The sequence below is a fragment of the Drosophila willistoni genome, assembly GCF_018902025.1.
Source record: "Drosophila willistoni isolate 14030-0811.24 chromosome 2L unlocalized genomic scaffold, UCI_dwil_1.1 Seg139, whole genome shotgun sequence".
In the NCBI taxonomy this organism is placed as follows: Eukaryota; Metazoa; Arthropoda; class Insecta; order Diptera; family Drosophilidae; genus Drosophila; species Drosophila willistoni.
The window spans coordinates 4,142,844-4,165,421 of NW_025814046.1; the positions used below are offsets into that span (position 1 = coordinate 4,142,844).

The 22,578-nt window shown below is 37.6% G+C and overlaps 6 protein-coding genes across 8 annotated transcripts; 3 read left to right on the forward strand and 3 right to left on the reverse strand.

Annotated features, from left to right (window-relative positions):
• Positions 1-1,039: 1,039 nt before the first annotated feature.
• LOC6638311 (KH domain-containing, RNA-binding, signal transduction-associated protein 2) lies at positions 1,040-4,062 on the reverse strand. 3 transcript variants are annotated; one of them, XM_002061227.4, is made up of 5 exons: positions 3,668-4,060; positions 3,098-3,602; positions 2,937-3,038; positions 2,152-2,333; positions 1,040-1,257 (listed from the first exon to the last, which is right to left on the reverse strand). In XM_002061227.4, exons 1-5 carry the CDS (start codon positions 3,945-3,947, stop codon positions 1,103-1,105), a joined length of 1,224 nt encoding a protein of 407 aa, XP_002061263.1. In that variant the 5' UTR covers positions 3,948-4,060; the 3' UTR covers positions 1,040-1,102. The 3 variants fall into 3 exon arrangements, with proteins under 3 accessions (XP_002061263.1, XP_023032130.1, XP_015034733.1); XM_023176362.2 differs by lacking the exon at positions 1,040-1,257 and adding an exon at positions 1,975-2,052 and having other exon boundaries at positions 3,668-4,062; XM_015179247.3 differs by lacking the exon at positions 1,040-1,257 and adding an exon at positions 2,043-2,101 and having other exon boundaries at positions 3,668-4,061.
• Positions 4,063-4,339: 277 nt separating this feature from the next.
• LOC6638199 (KH domain-containing, RNA-binding, signal transduction-associated protein 2) lies at positions 4,340-8,183 on the forward strand. The gene is made up of 4 exons (XM_002061226.4): positions 4,340-4,890; positions 4,951-5,545; positions 5,608-5,708; positions 6,820-8,183. Exons 1-4 carry the CDS (start codon positions 4,614-4,616, stop codon positions 7,071-7,073), a joined length of 1,227 nt encoding a protein of 408 aa, XP_002061262.1. The 5' UTR covers positions 4,340-4,613; the 3' UTR covers positions 7,074-8,183.
• A 1,594-nt stretch (positions 8,184-9,777) lies between these two features.
• Positions 9,778-11,098, reverse strand: LOC6638462 (28S ribosomal protein S29, mitochondrial). Its single transcript, XM_002061225.4, has one exon. It carries the CDS (start codon positions 11,017-11,019, stop codon positions 9,850-9,852), a length of 1,170 nt encoding a protein of 389 aa, XP_002061261.1. The 5' UTR covers positions 11,020-11,098; the 3' UTR covers positions 9,778-9,849.
• A 55-nt stretch (positions 11,099-11,153) lies between these two features.
• Positions 11,154-15,763, forward strand: LOC6638167 (DNA repair protein RAD50). Its single transcript, XM_002061224.3, has 9 exons — positions 11,154-11,334; positions 11,391-11,964; positions 12,019-12,232; positions 12,308-13,486; positions 13,546-13,612; positions 13,672-14,198; positions 14,262-14,522; positions 14,582-14,684; positions 14,745-15,763. Exons 1-9 carry the CDS (start codon positions 11,266-11,268, stop codon positions 15,711-15,713), a joined length of 3,963 nt encoding a protein of 1,320 aa, XP_002061260.1. The 5' UTR covers positions 11,154-11,265; the 3' UTR covers positions 15,714-15,763.
• A 36-nt stretch (positions 15,764-15,799) lies between these two features.
• On the forward strand, positions 15,800-16,679 carry LOC111518847. The gene is made up of 2 exons (XM_023176789.2): positions 15,800-16,083; positions 16,161-16,679. Exons 1-2 carry the CDS (start codon positions 15,904-15,906, stop codon positions 16,368-16,370), a joined length of 390 nt encoding a protein of 129 aa, XP_023032557.2. The 5' UTR covers positions 15,800-15,903; the 3' UTR covers positions 16,371-16,679.
• LOC6638386 (probable palmitoyltransferase ZDHHC24) lies at positions 16,037-17,325 on the reverse strand. The gene is made up of 2 exons (XM_002061223.3): positions 17,040-17,325; positions 16,037-16,973 (listed from the first exon to the last, which is right to left on the reverse strand). Exons 1-2 carry the CDS (start codon positions 17,269-17,271, stop codon positions 16,396-16,398), a joined length of 810 nt encoding a protein of 269 aa, XP_002061259.1. The 5' UTR covers positions 17,272-17,325; the 3' UTR covers positions 16,037-16,395.
• Positions 17,326-22,578: the final 5,253 nt, after the last annotated feature.

The following is a 22,578-nucleotide window of genomic DNA, read 5'->3' on the forward strand; positions in this document are numbered from 1 at the left end:
TTAGTTGTTCTTAATAAATGCAGCGGAATTTTAGACCAGCTGCACATGTGAAGAGTTATTATTTTATTAAGTATCGTTATAGACCTAAACAGACCTGAAAAGGATATGGAAAGGAAATTAATTTGCTAGGAAATTAATTTGCTTACACAATTTCTTTAACTAGTGACACAAATCTAGGAATAGGTTACTCCAACTAAGAGAAGAACTACATGATCTGGTTAGTTACATAGGTTATTAAGCAAAATTAAGTTCAATAACTATGATACGATCCCCAAATATATAATAAAGATAAAGTTTGACAAATTATTAACCACTTAATTTAATCCGAATGCAAATAAAACGAAATGTAAGTTGATTTGTCAAGTCATATATAATTTTTATTTTGGAATAGTTGGATTTTGTTGATTGGCCCTTTTCTTTAAGTTAAATAACTAATTATTAATTAAATTTAACATTTCTTTTGTTGTTGTTGTTGTTGACGCTGTTGGTCCCGGGTTTTTTGTTAGATTTAGTTACGATTTTTTGTTCGTTTTGTTTTTTAGTTTTTGTTTAACTTTATTGCTTTGAATTAAAAATACTTACTTTTTTGTCTCCCGGTTGTCGTGGGTTGGTTTTGAAGCTTTTCTTTCAATTTAGATATTATTTTATTTATTAAAATCAAAAACAAAAGATGGGTGGCGGGGAGAGAGGGGAGAAAAATCATAATTTTAAAACTAAGGCTAAACAATTTGTTTTGAATTGTTGATTTTGGGTATTAATATTGGTTTTTGTTTTGCTTTATTCTGGTGTTTTTTTTTTTCTTTGACTGCTACCAACCATTTATTTAAAAAAAAAAAAGAAACATATTTTTAGCTTTGTATTTGTTTGGTTTTTTTTTTCTTGTTGGGTTGGAATAGTTTTTTTTTATTTATATTTAAATTTATTGTTGGTAAATTGTTTGCATAATATAATATAATTCTTAATTGGTGTATTGTTGTTGTTGTTGATGTTGCATTAATCCGATACCACAATATATATATATACATTATTATAGTTGTGTTTACATATATATATGAGCGATATATGTCTATATATATATAAATATATGTTGAGATAACGTATTTTAACGTATTTTTGGATATGGAGCCGAGCGATAACGCACACTTTCACGAGACCGTGATCCAGTTTCATAGTGACCATGCGCCGATGAATGTGATCCCGAGCCCGATGTCGTTGTTGGTCTATATGACGATGATGAACGACCATTGCTTGGTTTTGCTATTTTGAAAACAGAATTTTGATTTGTTGTTTAGATTTTAACAAAATGTTTCTCTCATGTCTTTTTTTTTTGTGCATTTTAGTGTTTTGTTTTCTTTTTGTTTTGATTTTTGCTTTTTTTTTTTTGAATGTTTGAATTGTATAAAAGGTTTTGAAATTTACTGTAATTTTTTAACCGGTTTTAAATGCACTACAGCTACTAATTGTAAGTAAACTTTTGTTTTTTTCAGTACGCGATTAAAAAAATATCAAATTTTGTTTGGTTTGGCTTCAAAACGTTACTCCTTCAATTTTCGCTATCACAGAATGTGTTTTCTTTTCTTTTGGTACATATATCAAATATATATTTAGATACATATACATATATATATATGTATGTTTGTGTAAATATTAATTAACTGGTTGAACATTTGAATTGATTTGCATTATTGATTTGTTGAGTTCTGCTTAGTGTGAATTGAAATGGTTTTGATTTTTTCTTTGCTTTGTCTTGTTCTCTCTCTTTTCTTTTGTTCCAATTTTGTGTTGGTTTGGTTTTTTTTCCTTTTTAAATTCTTTGTTTTTGGTTTTGTTTTGGTTTAGTTGGCTTTTAGTGCATTGAAAATCTTGTTAAATATATTTAAAAAACTCTCTGGACGTTTGATTTCGCGATTAACTTTGCTTTAACATTTCTTTTAAATTTCTGTTTTTTTTTTCCTTTAATTTAAATTTGCGTTATTCCTTCTTATTGGTTTTTTGGGTTTTTTTCTATGATTTTTTTTTGTGGTCGCGTTGTTAGATACTTTGATGGATTTTCTGTTTTTTTTTTTTTTTTTGTTCATTAAATTTGTTCAGTTAAACATTTCTGCTGAGGAAAAGACATTTTAATTGAACTAAAAATGTTTTAAATCTTACCCGTATAGGCAGCTGCTGCATAAGATGAGGAGGACGAATGCGGATGATACTCACGACGATAGTCGCGCTCATAGGAAGAGCTATCATATTGGGCATGATGACTGGAGTGCTTAGACGACTGAGGCGGCGGCGGTGTGGCATACCGATCATATTCATGATCGTATAGCTCGTGGTCACGCGATCTATAGAAAAAAAGAAAGTTGTGGTTAATTTCTGATTGCCTTTAACTAACACTATTCAAGCAAAACTAGAGTTTTTTATGTTATAGAAGTAAACTTTCTCTCTGTGTAATAATAATTTTTGTCTATAAACATTGCCATAATATGACCACAACGAAAATCGCAATATTTTTACCTAGAGGAAAGTAGGCGACTAAAACCTCTAAATATTTTAAATATAATTAAAGATTTTAAAGCAGTTCTCTGCTTACGTTCAATAAGGAATTCATTAATTTCTAAAGCATTTATCACTATAAGTCTAGTTAAGTAACAAAGACAAATGTTTAGATAGTTTCAGTCCACAACAACAATAAAATTCCTTGTAAATCATAATTCTATGCCATCAATTGCTGATTATTACTAGATTTACACTTTAAATTGGTAATACGTTTGAAAATAAACTTGCTTTGTCATATTTCGCGTGAAATTCACATACAACTACTACAATAATCGCATATCGGACTTATATAAAGTCACTTCCGGTGTAAAACTGCTAAGAACACTAACAATTACCATTACGAAACAATGGAAAGGTGATTACTTAAATGCTATAAAATTTGAACCCACCTATGTGTCTTTACAATGCCATAATTGGGATCATCCATTACATAGCGAGCCTTTTCCAATATGGAATATACCTTGGGTTTCGATGACGAAGGAGGCGGTGTCCTAAATAATGGACAATGTTGTAATATTAGATAAACAAAGTGGTTTCGTTTTAAGCCTACCGTGTACTGTAAGCTCCATGCTCTCCATAGGATTTAGAATAATGGTGAGATTTCTTATATAGACGCTCCTTTCCATCCATTTCCCTCAATTGCTCTAGACGAATATCATCATTGGCATCGGGAATCATAAATTTGCGAATTTCGCCCAAAGCATAGCTAAGACGATGATAGGCTTCCGCTGGTGGGGCAACCGTTGAGATTTCCACATGCAGATCACGACTTAGATGAGCATATTTGGGATTTGCTGAACTACGTAGCTCCTCCTCCTTCCCATGATCACGCATTGAATTGCGTCCCATAACAACCATTTTGCACATGGTCTCCTCCTGCAGTTGGCGCAAAGTGTTACCCTTGGGGCCAAGAATTTTGCCAACAAAATTGAATTTGGGATATTCTTTAATGGGGAAAAGGACTTTCTGGGCCACACGTATGGGCTTCTCGCTGTACACATTGGCATAGATCTCAGGCTTTGGTATGCGACCACTGACCAATATTTTCTCCACCTCTGTGAATGCATCAAAATACAGGAATGAATTTTAGACAAATGGCTTCATAGTGTTCAGGACTTACCGTCGTCAAGTAAACGCTTTGTTATAATGTGTTTCTTTTCCAGCGTCTTCTTTTCTTGTAAACATTCCTGCAGATATGCATTTGTCTTTTCATTTAATTGGGGCGTATCGTGCAAGGGGGCGTGGCTGGCGGTAGTGGCATGACCGTGACCATGACCATGTCCGTGTCCATCTTGCTCGGCTGCTTCAGCCCCGCCTGTAGCCTCAGGATCTTCATCGCGACGCTTGCGTTTGTAGTCGGTGGTGTCCTCGTTGTAGTCCCTGTCGTAGTCACGCGGCATGGCTGTCGTCAAAATTAAATGGAAAATTGAAAATCACACACAAAAAAAAAGCAGAGAAAAATTCTGAAAAAATCTTCCTAATGGAAAAAAATGTATGTATCAAGTGAGAATCGATAGAGGTGATGTGGTTAGAAGGAATTCGATTGTCAAATCTATCATCGATATATGCTACTAGAAATTAATTTCCACAAACTTGTCAAACAGACATCATGACATGCAACAGCTTAATGATAGAATACAATTATGAAATAATGTCAATATTGATTATAACCGGTGTTAATTAACTCATTTAATTTATCTCTCACTTAAAAATGCACTTATAGTTAAAATGGTATCGATTCTCTTTGGAATTTCTGGCAGCGCCATAGAGGTGACATTTCAAATCACTCGATTGGACTGCACTGTCAGACGAGTGACACCGCTATTTCGAATAAAATACACACTCACTCGGAAAAGAGGAAAAAATTAGGCAAAGCAGGTTAAAATCATATTCGAAAAATTCGTAATTAGCCAACAAAACGCGCTGCCCTTTTACAACCATATAGATCTCTAAATTTGTTGTCGATTAGGCAAACGCCAAGCCATCATCTTAATTGACAACAGGCCCACGTCTGGCTAGGTAAGGAAAGCAAAAGCAGCTCGTCAGTAGCAGCAGGAAGAGGACAAATGGCGGAAAACGGAATGCGTGTGGGCCCAGGGCCGACTGCGACTGCGGCAGCGGCTGCAGCTGCAAATGTGGTGGCATCGGCTGGGTCAGCTGCTGGCCAAGGCACAGGTACCAATAACACCAGCAATGGTGAGCATGAGAATGAACACACTGGTAATCCAGACGGCGAGAAGGCCCAGCCGGCGCCGGCAATCCAGAAATATGTTCAGGAACTAATGACTGAACGGTCGCGCATGGAGAATCACTTCCCATTGGCGGTGAAACTAATTGACGACGGTTGGTGACAATTATCGATTCGTTTTGGTTTTTATTTAACAATTTTCTCACTTATCGTAGCATTGGAGCGAGTGCAGTTAAATGGACGCATTCCGACTAGAGATCAATATGCCGATGTGTATCAGCAGCGTACCATAAAGTTATCCCAAAAAGTCCATGTGCCCATCAAGGATAAGAAATTCAATTATGTTGGCAAATTGCTCGGGCCTAAAGGAAACTCATTGCGCCGTCTTCAGGAGGAGACTCAGTGTAAAATTGTCATACTGGGCCGTTTTTCGATGAAGGATCGAGCCCGCGAGGAGGAGCTACGCAATTCGGCCGATGCTAAATATGCCCACCTTAATCTGCCACTTCATGTCGAGGTGTCCACTATTGCTGCTCCAGCTGAAGCATATGCCCGTGTGGCCTATGCCTTGGCCGAAATTAGGCGTTATTTAATACCAGACAAGCACGACGACATACGTCAGGAGCAGTACAGGGAACTAATGGAGGATCCGGAGGCAGCTAAGAAATTAACGTTGCGTCAACTGCAACAGCAGTCGGGCAGCGGCGGTGGTGGTGGTGGCGGAGGCGGTGGGAACGTTGCCGGTGTGACAGCAGTCGCAAATCCTGGTGCTGGTGGCAATGGCAATCAGCGTACTGGCGGCAACTACAGGTAAGCCATATATTTTCCATTACTAACTTGTTTCGTTTACGAAATTTTCCTTCTTGTTTCAGACAAAAGTTTCAACAGCAATCGCACTATCACCACAACGACGAGACTGTCTACTACCGTTCACACAACAATTACCACCACCAGCCAAAACCCTATGTGCCAGGTGAGACCATAAACCAAGAGAAATGCCAAAGAACTTGAAAGTTTTAAGTAGTTTTTTTTTATGTCTTATGTTTCACTAACTGAACGACTTTTGATAGTTTTCATTAACTAAGCAAAGTCATTGTTATTTAAAGGGTGTAAACCTACTAATTTCTTTAAATACTACATTTTAGCAGGACCTTGTAGTAGATATTGCCTTTAATCAGTGGTAGATATTGCCTTTTAATCAGTTTTTTATGGAAACATTTTTGATTCTTTGTCTGTAGGCATTCTGTTTGCAAGGATATCTGCTTTATGCATAGAAAATATTATTTTACTTATACTGAAGAGGGCGTAAAATTGTAGCATTTATTGTAGCTTATTTGAAAAGTAGGCTCTCCATCACAAACTTCAAATAACTATCAACTGACACTTGACGTTTCTAGGTCCTTCCATACCTCTGTATCGATTTCAATTGATCCATTATCTAAGGCTAAAAAGTAGCAAGAGCAAGTTTAGGACTTTTTCAATGGATAGTTTCGCTTTGCACTTGCTTAATAGTTTGAATAATTAGGCTAAATAAAGAAACTCTTTGTGCCGTCAATATAGTTATTTAGTGGGTTATAATAGTTTATTCTTCCTTTGCCTTTTGCAATTCCATTGTCTTTCAATCCTCTCATTTAAATACACCTATTATAGACAGTAAACGAGAGATAAGAGAGTTATAGACTGCATTGATAGGAGTTCTTCCTAACTTACATAAACTAACAATAACTAAATAGCATACACCTATATATTTTAAGAAATATATAATTATAAATATAACAACTCCATAAAATACAGCAAAATGCAATTAGTGTCACTATTAGAATTGTGTTTGCGTGTCAATAAACTATAAGCCATTTCCTGCCATCTTCATTTCTTGTGAGTGCCGCGAATGTTTTGCTTCTAGCCAAAATATATTGATATTTATTTATATAGTAATCAATACCGAAATGCAAAAACCATATTACACAGAAACTAAGACAATTGGTTTAAAGTTAGTCTTAATAATTATAGTTTAAAGAGAGTTGCAGAGTATTGCAAGTTGAATGGAAACTGATTTACATTTGTTGTTGTTGTTGTTTTTCTAGCTGCCCAACGCGGCAATGCAATGCATTCAGCATTGCCACCACAGGCTATTGTCAGAGCTTCGCCACCTGGAATGGTTGTCAGCGCGGCTAGTTTCAATGGGCGTAATGCTGCCGGAATGGGTAATGCCGGCGGTGGCATTATGACAGCCAATAGCATTGTGGCTGCCGCAGGCGGTGGTGGTCTGGGTGGCGGACAAGTGCCGCCAAATATGCGTTACCGTCCCGCTGCCCCCTATCAGTTTGTGAAGAAATAATATAGAAGCAATGCGCCAACGCCTGCCATTAGCGTTTTGTTTACAACCACCACCAACAACAACACCAACAATACCAACTCCCTAACATCATTATTGTCTCATCCACGACATTGATCGACACCCTCTCACATCCACTCGCACACCCATATAACAACACACACACACACACACACTGCTCCAAAGGTAGATGTAATAATTAATGAAAAGCAAAACATGTAAAAGAGAATATGTCAAGCATTCATTTCACCAAGAAATTTGAGTAAATGTAATGTTTAAAAATGAAAAAAAGAAAGAAAAAAAACAAAAGAATTGTAGCCTAAGTAGACAAATGCTCCAACAGAACCCTTGTCACCACCACCATCGTCACCACCACCACCACCACCATTCACATAGAAACACAATCACGCCCCATCACCCCGCCCGGCACCTTAGCCATCTGTTGTCATACCCACAGCATACCGTCGTCTATTGGAATCTTCTGCTGGCTAGCATTTGGAAACATCATCAACAACAACAACAACAAGAACAGGATCAACTACAACACAACAACAAGAAGCAACTTCTCAATGTCGAATACAACAAAAATATATATATATATATAGGTAATGCCACCTACTCAATTCTTCATTCATTGCATCAATCAATCAGTCAATGAATGAACGAAAAAAAAACCCAATCTCCAGTTGTAGTCGACCCAGTTAAATGTGGTTAAGTTATAGTACTCTAATTTTTTATTTTTGCTCCTGTTTGATTGTTCGCATTTGTTTGTTTGTTTTTCATTGACTTTATCTTATTTATATAATAAAACATACAACATATACATACATAAATATATATATATATACATATATATATATATATACAATGCTTGCATACGTATGTAATTAATTGGAGACAATTGACATTGCAAAAAAGAAAACAAGAAAAGAAATGAATTGTTAAACTAAAAGTTTTGTGAATGGAAAATCCATCAGCCTGTAATGCACTTTGACTCCGTTTTTGTCTCCAAATGTCAAATCCAAACAAAATGTTTTATTTTTTTTTATATTCAATTTTTTTCCAACAATTGGACATTTATTATTTTATATATATTATTATTATTATCATTAACATTATTTGTTTGTTTTATGGATTTATTTTAACAATAAGGAGGCTGCATTTTTTTTTTGTTTAATTTTATTTGTTATGTTGCCAGGACAAACAAGGAAAGCAAAAGAAAATAAATTTCCCAACTACAAAACGATTGAAAAAAATTATATATATATATATGTATGTATATATATATATATATATTTGATTTATATACATACACACATGCATACATACATACAATACATATATTCAAAGCATAAATTACATAAAAAAAAACGAAAATATAAACCAAAATTAGTAAAGCAAAAAACAAAACAAAATATTGAAATAAAAAAAAAAAACTTGAGAAGGATCTATCAATATCCAATAAAATATATTCACCAAAAAAATACACACACACTACACCCCCTACACACAACCACACACACACACACATAATTGTTATTGTTGTTCAAAGCAACTAAAATTGTAATAGAAATTAACTAAATATACGATACGAGAAAAAAAAAAGTAAAAACCATTGTTCAATTGCAGCTTAGTTATCACTTTAGTTTTTTTCCAACTTATTTTTTTATTTTCATGTTTCATAATTTATGTTATTAATTTCTGCTTTTGAAGCTATATTAATGTTTCTTATTTGATATAAACAATTTGAAATCAATATGCATACAAGTATATAAAATACAAACACACACAGACACACACACACACACACACTCGTATACATACATATGGAAGAAACAAAACAAAAAAAATATATATTTTACAGTGCATTATTATATATTGCTGATTATCGTTAAATAAATTTCCAAAATTTGAATTAAATGCAATATGTTGACTCTAAATATACACCCAACGAATGAATCCATAAATTATTGAAAACCAAAAAAAAAAAACATAAAATAAAAAAAAAATTGTATTAAAAAAAATATAAAATGAAAAGAAAATGCAATCTCTGTGTTTGTTTAATTGATTTCTTTCCATATAGAATCTATATTATAGATGTGTATAGAAGACAATAGTTCGTTTCATACGCCACGTTGGCTTAGAAGGAAATATAGAGAAAATTAGATTATAATTAGATCATTTAATATTTGAGAATATTTGAATTTGGAATTTTCCAAACCAATTGGTTTGGTGGGTCGAAAAGTAATTTAAGTTAAGGATTATGAAGAAGAGGATGGAAGTTGAATCTTAAAACTTTAATGCATTAATATACTATGGAGTGACTACAAAACTTACGTTTTTCTGTATTTAGCTATTTAATGCCAACAAAGAGGAAAACAACAAGAGATTAGAAATAACCTTTATATCTTAATCGACACACTAAATAGACCCAATCCAATAGATTGAATTGGTAAATATCTATCTACAAAAACAAACCGGGTCCAAAAATGTACCGAAATTTGTAAACAATTCGGTCTTTATAAAGTTGAGTGACATAAAACATTACCATAAAGGTCAAGCAATTAGCACAAATGGAGAGAGACTTTTATAAGAATACATATAAACGTAATATTTCTCAAACATTTTCAACAATATTCTGTTTAAGCGTCCTTCGATTGGTAATTTTCTAATTGAATGAGTAAAAATTACAGAATTTCAGTTCCTTTTTTTTTAACAAAAATCAATTTTCGATTTATTTGAACTAACAATATACATATACATATATGATCCTTCCGCTCTACAAGCTCTTGACCAGCTGCATTAACTCATAGGGATTCTTATTGCTCATAAATTTTAATTGTTCCTCGAAGCCCGGTGGTGTTTTGTTAATCCAACGGCGATCCAAATAGTAACTTATATAATTATAAAACTCCTTCTCCGTGTAATTTTCCACATGTACAGGAATAAAAGGATCCAAATGCTCAAAACCCTCCTTGCCAAGCAAATATCTGGGCATATGGGATGCCATATAACCTTCGGTCATGGCTATTTTGTCAACTGACAATATGCAAATGCCATTTGTCCAGTCATAGGAAGTGATGTCGAGGAAAGGCTGGGTCAGAGTAATACGATCAGGTGTCACCCTCTGTTTGTTTTCCGAGAAGATGCGAGTTTCGGGATGGAAGAACGCATTGAAGCCATCAATTACCACCATGGTCTTGCATTTACCGGCATTCGAAAGTTGTTTGATTTCGGAAATTAAGGCTGCTGTTGTCTCTGAGGCATACTTTATGCGGGCAATACCATGCTCGACCAGTTCCAATAGGGTAGAGCCAGCCGGTGTACTTTCTCGCTTACTCCAGACATATTCCTTGCTCGTTTTCAGATCCAATTGCTGCAGCAGCTTCAAATTCTGTGTCTTAAAATGCACTAACCAGGCGGCGGCATCAAATGGCAAGTCTATGAATCCCTCTTGGGTGGATGAATTAGCTGCCTCCTTCGGCCTCTTCATCCAATTGGGAACCCAAGGCACATGGACAAGCATGAAATCGTTCAGTGATCCATAGTGCAACACATGAGCCATGGTAAGGGTTTTGCCCACTCCATTTGCGCCATACACAACATAGCGCACAGCCGGTTTGCTTAGGTCGGCATTCTGGATGTAGTGCAACAGTTCCAAAGCCGGTGAACGGACCATGAGGCAGGCTTCCTGAAAGGTTTTTATCTGTTGCTCATACTGCTTGGGAAGGCCGCCGCCACCAAAGATTTTCTTCTTTTGCTCCACTGGGATGGTATAGAATTTGGCCACATGCAGTGACGAATGCTCGCCGGGATTGGTTACTGCAGTGCGAAATTCACTGATTGCTTCGCCGGATGATGCTGATGTTGAGGTCGGCGCCGGTGCCGCGTTGGTGGACATCTGCAGGTGCTGCAGGCGTGAGAGACTTGCAACTTGCCTTCGAAACATTTTTCCATTCACAATTTCCCGATCTCAGAGTTAAATAAGAGCTCCAGCTGAGGAATTTCCACGAGAGATGCCAGATGTGAATTTATACTAGTGCTGCCAGATGGAGAAAAATTATCGGTTTGTTATGGTTTTAATCGATTGTCTAGCGGTTGAGTTGGAGCCCTGGTTCAGCCCGGCAAAAATTGCGTTTTTCTTGTATTTGTGAAATTATTTGGATTTCGCCAAAGGATTGAATGTCTCGTTGATATGTCGTCAATAGAAAAACTATCCATTCAAGGCATTCGTAGTTTTGGATCTAATGCGGAAGATCGACAAGTGAGCTTGTTCACCAAATTTTCACCTAAGGTTCATAATAAATGCATATTTTATAGGAAATAACATTTTCATCTCCGGTTACTTTAATTCTGGGCCAAAATGGATGCGGCAAGACCACTATAATAGAATGCCTAAAACATGCCCTAACCGGTGAGTTTCCACCAGGAAGTGATAAGGGCAAGAATTTCGTCCATGACCCCAAAATATTTGGTCTAAATGAGTCCTTGGGACAGGTAAAGATTCAAGTGCGCGACAAGCGCGGTGCTCAAATCTCCGTTTGTCGTACCATGAAGGTGGCCTATAAGAATGGAAAACCTTCATTTGGTAAAATGGACTCTACGGTTAATTTTCTCTCCGGTGCCCCAGGGTCGAGCAGTAGTGGCAATCTCGATTCCTTGAGTGGACGCACTGTGGATATCAATGTGACCATATCGGATTTCATGGGTGTATCCGAGGCTATTATAAATAATGTCTTATTGTGTCATCAAGAGGATTCCAGTTGGCCATTAGATGAGGCCAAGAAATTAAAAGAGAAATTCGATGCCATTTTTGGCATAACCGAATACAACAAAGCTTTGGATAAGATTATCAAAATGCGGAAGGAAGCCAAAGATGCGCTTAAAGTGATGGGTAAGATGGTGTAGGTAATACTAATTAAGTAATTTAATTGAAAAACTATTCTAGAGGCTGGAATGAAGCATATTGCTTATCTGAAGCAGGAAATGGAGGCCAAAAGCTTGAATCTGCAAAAAGCTGAAGAGAAATGTGAAGACATAAAGAGCCAGTGCCAAAAATGTGAGGATGATATGAAACCTGTTGATGAACGACTCTTGGAAATACGTAAAATCGAATTCGAGGTTGGCAAATATCAGGCTCAACAAGTCGAAATGGAGACCAAGTGCGTTCAATCATTCTAGTTCCAATTAATTGGACCATAATTCTTATTTAAAACTTATTTGTATTTAATTTTCAGGCACAAAAACTGCAAAGAACAAATTAATACAATTTCAAAAAAGATCAAAACACTTTTTGAGGGTTCTCTAGCGGAGTTGGATCTGGAGATACGTAACTTTGATCAGCGAATGTCGGAAATTAAATATCAAAGATCAGACTTCGAAGAGCAACTATCAAAGCTAACACAATCAGAAGGAGATTTGCAAAAAGCCCTGACCAGTCAGGAGAAAAAACGTTTGCTAGCCCAACAGCAACAACAAAGCGAGCAAACCTGCAAGGCAGAGTTGGTGAAACGTCTGAAAGATCTAAGCCAACAATTGCTCATACCCATCGAAGGGGATCTAAGCAAACAACCAGAAAAATTGAGTGAACTTCTCGAGGATATTGAAGGAGTTCTGTTGGGCAAACAGTGTGAAATTGCCGAGGAGAGTGATCGCAACGATAAGGCGGATCAAGGCAGGCAATTGAAAATTGATGAACTTCGCATTGAACTCAGCAAATCGGAGCAACAAATCACTGCACAGGAGAAACAGAAGGTGGTGAGTGAAAAGGAAAGCGGTTCCCTAGAAGTAAAAATCAAACAGATTGAGACCTCTATGCATCAATTAAAACTCTTGGAGAAGCAAATAACCGAAGCAGATGAAGTATATGAGCGCACATCACGGAATTTTAATCAGGAAGCCTGTCGTCAGGTTATAGCCGATAAAAAGTCTAGCATTGCAGAGAAACAAGAACGTTTCAAGAAGCTGGATAAACAATTAACATTCCTAAGCTCCATGTCCAAGCTGATGGCCGAGATAAATCTTAAAGAAAAAGATTTGGAAAAGAAAACTCAAGAGATTCAACGTGTTCGCAATCGTCATAGCGAAAATTTCAGTAAATTCTTCAAGGAGCCCATAACGAACAATTATCGACGCTCCCTGCAGAATTCCTATGACTCACTGCGCCGAGAGATACGGGAGCTCAATGAGAAGGCCAATGCACAGAAACTTAAAGAACAGTCTTGTGAAATTAAACGTAAAAATATTATGAGTGATATATCACGGATGGAAAAGGAGTTGAAGGAGGCAGAAGAACTGATTTATCAAAAATGTCATTCCACTCCATATGAGGAGCTGCTAGAGCGTAGCAAAGCAAACATATCCAAATTACAATTCGAGCATGGTGCATTAACATCCGCCGAGGCCATGTACAAAAAGTAAATAGAACGAATCGATTTTCTCTAAATATATATTCATTTGTTATATGTTTTTACAGATATATTCAGAAAATCACTGAGGAGCCTTGCTGTCCTTTGTGCCATCATAATATGTCGGGCGATGAGGTTGGTTGAAATTAATTTAAAGACTTTACTTGATCATAATTAAAATCTCTTTTGCTTAGGCTTCCGATTTAAGCTACGAATTGACAGATGAAATTGAAAAGTTGCCAGAAAACATTGAAAGAGCCTCTAAGGCCTTAAAAGCCGAGCAATTAAAATATGAAAACCTGTTGCAAATCAGGCCTAGCATAACGAAAGTTACAGAATTAAAGAAAACCATTCCAGAAAAGAAAGAAGAATTACATAAAATCGAAGAATTGCTAGGTGATTCGGTCAGCGAATATGAAACAATGATGGCTCTCATTGCAGAGCCAACACAGAATATGGAATTGGCCAATTCCATGTTAGGCGATATGTCTCTCCTAGATGAAGCACTCAAAGAGTCTGTCAGAGTTAAAAGAGAGCTGGAACAAGCTAAAAGCAAATTGCCCGATAACTATGATTCCAGCGTTTCAATGGAAGCCTTGCAAAATGAGAAATCAGAGGTATCCAAAGAGCTGGACACTGAACGAAAGACTTTGGAGTCCAGTCAACATAATTTTGAACAACAAATGGAGGCTTTGAATCGTTTGCGAGAGGTTAAAAATGCGTAAGTTCTGTAATCAATATCTAGTTAATAATTTAATTGTATAACCTTTTTTTCGTTTGTTAGTCTTAAAGACAAGCAAATCAAATTGCAAGAGGGAGTCCAAAGTTTGCCTCAACTAAAGGATCGTCTGGATGAGCTTACACGCCAACTTGTTGCCATAACTACGGAAATCAGTGAACTGAAGTCTAAAATTCAACCTTTAAAGCAAAAACTTGCCTCTTCCATTCAAGAGAAAAGCCGCTTAAAGGAGCAAGATCGTGCCAAATTAAATCAGTTGACTAGCAAACTTAATTCATACAAAAGTGCTGATCAGGACATACAAAGGTAGCTAGAAGAATTTGGCTTTCAATTGGTAACTAACCTAAATAATTCGCTGAAAATAGATTGAATACGGAGGCTTTGGACTATGCCAAATTGGATATTGCAAATGCGATTAAGAAACATGATAGCTCCATTAATGCCATGAAAGAAGATCTTACCAAACTGGTGAGCTTTATGCTTTAGTAAATTTTCCCCCTTGAAAATATCTAATATGTTTGCTTTTAGGACTCCGAAATCAAAGGCAAGACTAAGGAATTGGAAGCGATTAAAATGAAATGCGCAAATCAGCAAACAGTCGAACGAGACCTCAGGGATAATCGTGAGCTGAAGCAATTGCAAGAAAAGGAAGTCAAGCTGAGTGAAAATTGTAAAGATCTAAACCGGCAATTGGGTAATTTAGATTTCGGTGGTGTAAGCAAGGAGAAGCAGGAGCTAGCCAAACAGCGAGATGCAGCCACTGTACGCAAAGGCGAACTTCTTGGCCAGCTGGGCGAGATTAATAGCCAAGTGCAGAAATTGCAGCGGGAAATCAATGAGCCCAAATATAAAGAGTCGCTGAAGAATTATCGCAAAGCCAATTTCGAGTTGCATGTGACGCGTCGCAGCATTGAAGACTTGGGTCAACATCGTCTGGCTCTAGAATGGGCCCTGATACAATTTCATTCGGAGAAAATGGAGAAGATCAATCGATTGATACGTGAATACTGGCGGATGGTCTATCGTGGCAACGATATTGATTACATTGAGGTCAAGACCGAAGATGATAAGAGTAAGGGTATAGAGGATGGCAAAAACAAGGATACACTGGCCGATCGTCGGAAGAGTTACAATTATCGTGTGATTCAATCGAAAAATAATAATGAGATCGAAATGCGTGGTCGGTGTAGTGCGGGTCAACGGGTTTTGGCATCCCTCATCATACGCATGGCTCTTGCGGAAACATTTAGCAGCAATTGTGCTGTCTTGGCTCTTGATGAGCCGACAACCAATTTGGATCGCGTTAATATAATATCCCTTTGCGATGCTCTCAATCGCATTGTCGATGAGCGGGAATCGCATGCCAATTTTATGCTTATTATCATTACCCACGATGAGAATTTTATATCCTCTATGGGTAAATTGAGCACTTATCATCGTGTATACCGTAACGATGAAACCAAATCGGTTATACGCAAAGTTAATTTGGCGGAATAAATGAAAAGTTAAATGTCTTTTTTCCATTTACTCTAATTTTTTTATCTAAATTGCAAAATTGTTCTTATCATTTTAATGGGTGATGATTGGGTTTGTATTGTTTGTTCTTCAATTCAATCATTTGTTCATCATTATTTCATTTCATTTCATTTCAATTCTATGGTGATAAGAATAGTTTTCATTTGGCGGCATGAGAGTCAGCATCATCATTTCCTTTGTTAGTTTTTTACATTTAATTAATATGATATTTGGCTATTCCATGCAATTTGGTTACATGCAGGCCAAATCGGTGCCCATTTATGAAAAAGAAATTAGAGAAAATATTACAAGTAATTCGCAACATATTTACGATATTGTCTACATACAGGAGGTATGTTTTTCTTCTTTATTTACATTAAAGTTACTTAATCTAAAATTGATTTTGAACTTTTTGTTTTCACCCTACAGGATAGATTAAACTTTAAAATAACATTGATTTTGGTCTTTGATGAGAGTCAAGTGGAATTGGATTGTGAGAAGATGTTTATCTCCATATATCAAGGAGGAATTGGTTATAATTTTACCACCATACGCTTACAATATAATTTGTATTTGGACTGGCAGCCAATTAAATTAACCATTCTGATCTATGGCGGTCTAGAATATAACTTAATTTAAGTGAGTCAGTCTTATACAGTGCATTCTATTCAGACTTAGTCATCCAATTGTAGCCATTGTCGGGTAAATCACTACGAATCAAAGGCGATAGCCAAGCCAAACGCCAACGTTCGCCAAAAACTGTTTTCAAATTCATAAGCCAACCATTGTCATATTCTCTTGATTTTCGATGAGCTGAAACTTGGCCACTAAGGACAATGGGCACATGATAGCCTAGAAGGAGTATACCATAAAGTAAGGCCAATATATTGAGACTATAAAATAGTAGGAACATATTTGTCCAGAGGTTACCCGTGACAAACATCAACATGGGGCAAATTAGTTTCAACAGGGTCAACCAAGTGCCATAGACATGATATTGTAGAATCCACATGTAAATGGAATTATAGACCAAGGCATATGTTGCACCCACAAACAAATAGAAGATAAAACACATAAAGTAACGATGATTCAGATAACCGATGCAACAGCCAGTATAAAGACAATGATGATCACGTTTCAGTATGCAACATTTGCAGATTTTGCAATGCCAAGATCTAGGCGGAGCCAAACGTTCACATATGGAGCAATAACGTTGCCACTTTGGATCAACCGGTTGCTTGACTGCAAAAACAAAAAATGTACTTTAAGTCAGACACACAAGTGGAAGGGGCGGAGACTTTGACTCACCATCGACACTGGTGTCAATCATCATACAGGCAATCATGTTGCCTTTAATATTGAATACCAAAAACATGGCCATCAGAAATGTGAATGTATGCCAAAAGCCTCCGGCCTCATGGAATGCCGGCAAAACCACACATATCTCAAAGACAAATACAATTGGCAGAAATATTCCAATTAAAAGAAAACACAAAACATCAATGAGACGTCTTGGTAGAGGATTACCACGTATTTTCATACTTCTGATCGTGTTCGTGTCGAGAAATTAACTAAATGTTTGGAGGGCTAAGTGACTACTTGTCGGTCATCACGTGCGGTGGCAAGCTTTTTTTTCTCTTTAGCCGGCAGCACAATGGGTCAAAGCTTTAAAGCTCTCATATGCTTCAACAAGGGAAATGGAAATGTGGTATTTATTTTACGGGTTTTTATTGGCGGTTAGTTTGACAATTGAATATTATGGCTTTGATATAAAAAAGAAAAGAAATTGGCTCCAGGTCTGTCCCGAAGCGTGTGCTCGCTTTCGTTGCAAACTTCCAAGTCCAGTGTGACCGTCATTTATTATTAGGTTATGCCGGCCTAGCCCCACGAACTGGCTTCAGAAACGATGACCGCTTCTGGTTCTTTTGTTGTCTATCGGTACCTCATCACCGGTTCCTACATTCGGCCCTCCTGACGTTTCATTCGACTCGAATGAAGATCCCCAAGGTTTCATGAACTCGGCCACAGTGGATGTTGTAGTGGGCCCTTCCGTATCTCCTATCCTTTCAACCTTATATCTTCCGTGTTTCTGGACTGATACTACCTTGTACGGCCCCAAATATTTTCCTTTAAGCTTAAGACCTACCCCGTACTGTGTCCGCTTTATCGCTACTAAATCGTTAAGTCTGTATTTCCTTTCGATCTTTCGTTTTGCATCATAGGACTTTCGATTTTCGTCCTGTAGGACTTTAATATTTTCAATCGCCCTATCTCGGATCTCCTTTCGCTCCTCATCCAACTCGTTCACTATGCATTCTAAAATACGCTCTCTTAGCTCTGCATCTTCAGGAACTCTCATATCTAAACCTGTTAGTATCTTAAACGAACTCACTTTTGTACTTCTTGGCTCAGTGTTGTTTATCATTTGTTGCACCTTGCCTACATGCCTATACCAGGTTACTGGACTTTCCAAACTCAATTTCGTTAACATGGGTACAATGATCTTGTGCATTCGTTCGACCTGTCCGTTTCCCCGCGGAACACCAGCTGTAATTAATAAATGTTGTATGTTATTGTCCTTACAATACTGTTCAAACAAATGTGACGTAAACGCCGTTCCCCTATCGGTCACTACTCTCACTGGGTTACCAAATATTATTGCTTGTTTTTCCAAATGATTTACGACTTCTTCTGCTCCGGTACTTCGGGTAGGATATAACCATACGAACTTACTAAAACCATCGACGACTACTAGCAAATGATTGTACCTCTTCTTAGTGAGATCCATCGGACCCACATGGTCAATATGATATGTAACTAGAGGTTGATCTCCCTTATCGATCGCTGTCAGATACCCTTCTTTTCTACCCAATTTCGCATTTGTTATAATACACTGTACGCAACTCTCAACTAATCGTGTAACTTTTCCTTTCAATTTGCGAATGAAATATGATTTTTCGACCAATAACTGCGTTTTCTTTGCTGAGAAATGTCCTTGTTTATGGGCAAGCAAGATAATTTCATTCTCCATCTGCTCGGGTACTACGATTAACCGCTTATTGGCATCTTTGAACAAGACCTCATTCAAAATATAGAAATCCTCATACCCTCCCTTTTCAACTAAACTTCTTATAGCATTTATCCAATCATCAACCAATTGAGCTTCTTTCAGACGATGAATAATACTATCCGATATCGAATAACAGGCGACACGACTCAAAGCATCTACATGCCTCATCCTTGATCCTGACCGATGTTCTAGACTGTAACTAAAATCCTGCAAAAACATGGCCCACCGGGCTACTCTTAATGGAACTTCCTGTTTTTTCATGGTCATAGTAAATGCATTACAGTCTGTAACTATAGTGAACTGCAAGCCAAGAATGTAAACTCGCCACTTCTTTAGAGCCTCAATTATGGCTAAAACTTCTAGTTCGTATGAATGATAATTCTGCTCACATGGCTTTGTTTTCCGGCTCATGTACTGAATGGGATGGAACAAATTATCCTCCGTATCTTTCTGCATTAGAATTGCTCCGTAACCGTATTTTGATGCGTCAGCATGGACCTCTGTTTGCGCTTTCGGATTATATAACCTCAATACCGACTCACTAGTTAACGATGCCTTCAATCGTTCAAATGATAACTCCTCAATCTCGCTGAACACAAATTTACTATCCTTTCTTAGCATATCGGAAAGTGGCTTCGCCATCAAGGCATATCCCTCAATGAATTTTCGAAAATACGATGTTAAACCGAGAAACCTTTGCACTGCTTTCTTATCATGCGGTCTTGGGAAATTGTGTACCGACGAAATTTTCTCTTCACTCGGTTTTATTATCCCTTCACTAATCACGTATCCTAGAAAATTGACTTGATTTTGTAGAATCTGACACTTTTTCCAGTTAAGCTGTAATCCGTTCTTCTCGGCTACCCCCAAAACTAATTTAATTCTTGACATACCTTCTTCAATGTCCCTGCTTGGAATGATGATATCATCCATATATACGATCGCTATACCTTTCTGAATCAACTCCTGCATTGCTGCCATCATGAATCTCGTAAAGACCGCTGGAGAGTTTGAGATACCAAACGGTACATATAAGAATTCGTACTGTCCTTTCTGGGTAACAAATGCCGTGAACTTTTGCGAACTTGCTTCTACTGGTACATGAAAATATCCGTTCTTCAAGTCCAGTGTAGTAAAAACCTTTCCTCCTTGCAATTGATCAATTACACTGTCCATCAATACTATCGGAAAATTATCGCGAATTATCTTTTCATTCAATTTTCTATAATCGCAGCACAACCTTTTAGCTCCGTTTGACTTTGCTACCAATACTATAGGGGATGCATACACTGATGTACTATCTCGAATAATTCCTTCCTCAAGCCATTCTTGTATCTGATTATCTACAATCTGCTGATCGCAGTAGGCCAACCGTCTTGGGTGTTGGTATACGGGAATATCATCTTTCAAAATAATTCTCATTTCAATCTTCGCATCAGGATTGCGTTTTGGCTTGTATCGCTCAACTATCATTTCGACCTCTTTAGCCTGTTCTTGGCTTAAATGAGACAACTCTAAACCGATTTCGTCCTTCCCTTCAAAAACTGTGCAGACATCTTCAAATTGTTTCATCCAATCCTCAACAGATTCAGTATTTTCTTCTTCTAACTTCTGCTTACTGCTAATCAAAAACTGAGTGCCATTTTTTGTTACCTTCATGTCAACACTATCAAGAATCGTTCTTCCCAAAATAGCGTCAAACCCCATGTCCTCATCGGGAACTACATGAAACTCAACTACTATTTTGATTTTGTCGATGATCACCATTAAAGAGAAACTACCAAACGTTAAAATTTTCGCATCTCCTATTCCTACCAAACACTTTCCAGGACCTGTTAGTTGTTTAACTCCTAGCTTCCAAAAAATACTTCGACGAATCAAGCACATATCTGCTCCTGTATCTATGAGCCCTTTAAATTCAATATTCTCATAGCTAACCTTCTTTAGCTCTAACCCAGACGGAGTGAACGTACTCGAACTAACTTCAACTTTGTCATGTTGAACAACATTCGCGTGCTTTTCTCGTTTAATCTGCGTTTCGATACTACACTGAGCTGCACGATGACCTGGCTGACCGCACTTAAAACACTTTCGATCGAACTTAGGACAATCTTTTCTTAAATGAGTCGCCTCTCCGCAACCAAAACATTTTCTCTCTCGAGCCTGTACTGCCTGTGCTTCACTTGAACCATATGCCTTACTTTCAAATCTGTTCGTTGCCCTGTATGAATCACGCCCCTTCTTATAAACTTCGATTTGAAACTTTAACTCTGAAATATTGCGAGCTTGGAATAACATCATTTTGTTGGTTTTTGTATCCGGAATACCTTTAACGAAGTACTCTATCAGACTCTCCTCATCTACGTTTACCGGCTTCGCAATTTCCATCAATGCATATAAGTATTCATTTAGAGTTTCGCCTTTCTTCTGTTGGCGCTGATTTAACTTTTTATGTACTGCAGCTGAAGATATTTTTACACTAAACTCAGCCTGAAGAGCTGTTTTCAAAGAACTCCAGTTTTTAATATTTCTCTGACTCCTTATGAAAGATTTTGCCGCCCCACACAATAACTGTTTTCCATACACAAATAACTGTAATTCATTCCACTGTACCGTGGCTGCACATTCTTCTAGTTCTTCAATCCATTGAGCAATGTTAGGAATATCTGAACCAGAATACTGTGACACACTGTCCTCCACATCTTTCAAAGTAAACCATGATCTCTCGGGTCTAACTACGTTTTCTGCTGCAATCTCTAGTCCCCCATTCGCTGTTACCACTGACTGATCGTCTGATTCCTCATCTTCCTCCTGCACACCATAATGGGTGAGTAACCTATTCTGCAAATCCCGTTTCCTGCCAGTCGTAGGTAGCCCTAGTTCGGATAATTTCGATCGCAAAGCCACCACGCTTAGAGACAGAATCTCTGCAAGCTCCATCTCAATTACAAGAACTTAAAATAACGTACAATTCTTCTTATACTATGTTAGTATTATTTTCTAGCTTTGAAAATTGTTATCAGTTTTCGCTAGATCTGAATAACATACGCTTTTCCCGTCTTTCGTTGGTCCCACGTCGTCCTGCTTTGTCGTCGTCTTCGATGTTGATTAGTCTTATCGCCAAATTCCTTCACAAATCCTCTCTCAGCAACAATATTGAAGTTTCTCGCCAACCTTTGAGTTGTTGCCGCTGCCAAAATTTTCTCACGCCGCCGCCACCAGAAGTTGATCACACCACCGCCACCAACGCAGTTCACTCCTAGAACTCAACGCTAGTCTCCGTTGTTCACGCCGTCACCACCAGATTTTGTCCACTACTAACGCAGTTCACTCCTAGAACTCAACGCTAGTCTCCGTTGTTCACGCCGTCACCACCAGATTTTGTCCACTACTAACGCAGTTCACTCCTAGAACTCAACGCTAGTCTCTGTAGAATTTCAAATTCGTTGCGTCCAGCCCTGGCTAACCGCTGTACACTTCTCCAGCAGTTATCACAACCTTGAAACGTTGTTGCCACCAACACTGGTAAACTACTGTACACTTCTCCAGCAATCTACACAGCCTCCGTTGTGGCAGCCTCGTATCGCCTTTGCAACCTTGAATCAATCTTGCAACCGGAATCGTTGTTGCCCTTCGATCCGTTCCTGCCTTGCCTTATTATTGCTGGTGTACCTCAATGGTACCTTCTTCGGCCAAACTTCACGAATATTTCGTCACGTGCTGCGAAAATTCCAGAACCACCTTTCTGATCAGCTTTCTCACTCCTTCTGCAGTTTC

Coding starts and splice junctions, on each gene's coding strand:
- LOC6638311 (XM_002061227.4), bottom strand. CDS start 3,947: ATGCCGCGTGACTACGACAGGGACTACAACGAGGACACCACCGACTAC. Junction 3,603..3,667: donor AAAGCGTTTACTTGACGACG/GTAAGTCCTGAA, acceptor ATGCATTCACAG/AGGTGGAGAAAATATTGGTC. Junction 3,039..3,097: donor CATGGAGCTTACAGTACACG/GTAGGCTTAAAA, acceptor TCCATTATTTAG/GACACCGCCTCCTTCGTCAT.
- LOC6638199 (XM_002061226.4), top strand. CDS start 4,614: ATGGCGGAAAACGGAATGCGTGTGGGCCCAGGGCCGACTGCGACTGCG. Junction 4,891..4,950: donor GGTGAAACTAATTGACGACG/GTTGGTGACAAT, acceptor CACTTATCGTAG/CATTGGAGCGAGTGCAGTTA. Junction 5,709..6,819: donor GCCAAAACCCTATGTGCCAG/GTGAGACCATAA, acceptor TTGTTTTTCTAG/CTGCCCAACGCGGCAATGCA.
- LOC6638462 (XM_002061225.4), bottom strand. CDS start 11,019: ATGTTTCGAAGGCAAGTTGCAAGTCTCTCACGCCTGCAGCACCTGCAG.
- LOC6638167 (XM_002061224.3), top strand. CDS start 11,266: ATGTCGTCAATAGAAAAACTATCCATTCAAGGCATTCGTAGTTTTGGA. Junction 11,335..11,390: donor CTAATGCGGAAGATCGACAA/GTGAGCTTGTTC, acceptor CATATTTTATAG/GAAATAACATTTTCATCTCC. Junction 14,523..14,581: donor GCTGATCAGGACATACAAAG/GTAGCTAGAAGA, acceptor CGCTGAAAATAG/ATTGAATACGGAGGCTTTGG.
- LOC111518847 (XM_023176789.2), top strand. CDS start 15,904: ATGAGAGTCAGCATCATCATTTCCTTTGTTAGTTTTTTACATTTAATT. Junction 16,084..16,160: donor ATATTGTCTACATACAGGAG/GTATGTTTTTCT, acceptor TTCACCCTACAG/GATAGATTAAACTTTAAAAT.
- LOC6638386 (XM_002061223.3), bottom strand. CDS start 17,271: ATGAAAATACGTGGTAATCCTCTACCAAGACGTCTCATTGATGTTTTG. Junction 16,974..17,039: donor GATTGACACCAGTGTCGATG/GTGAGTCAAAGT, acceptor TTGTTTTTGCAG/TCAAGCAACCGGTTGATCCA.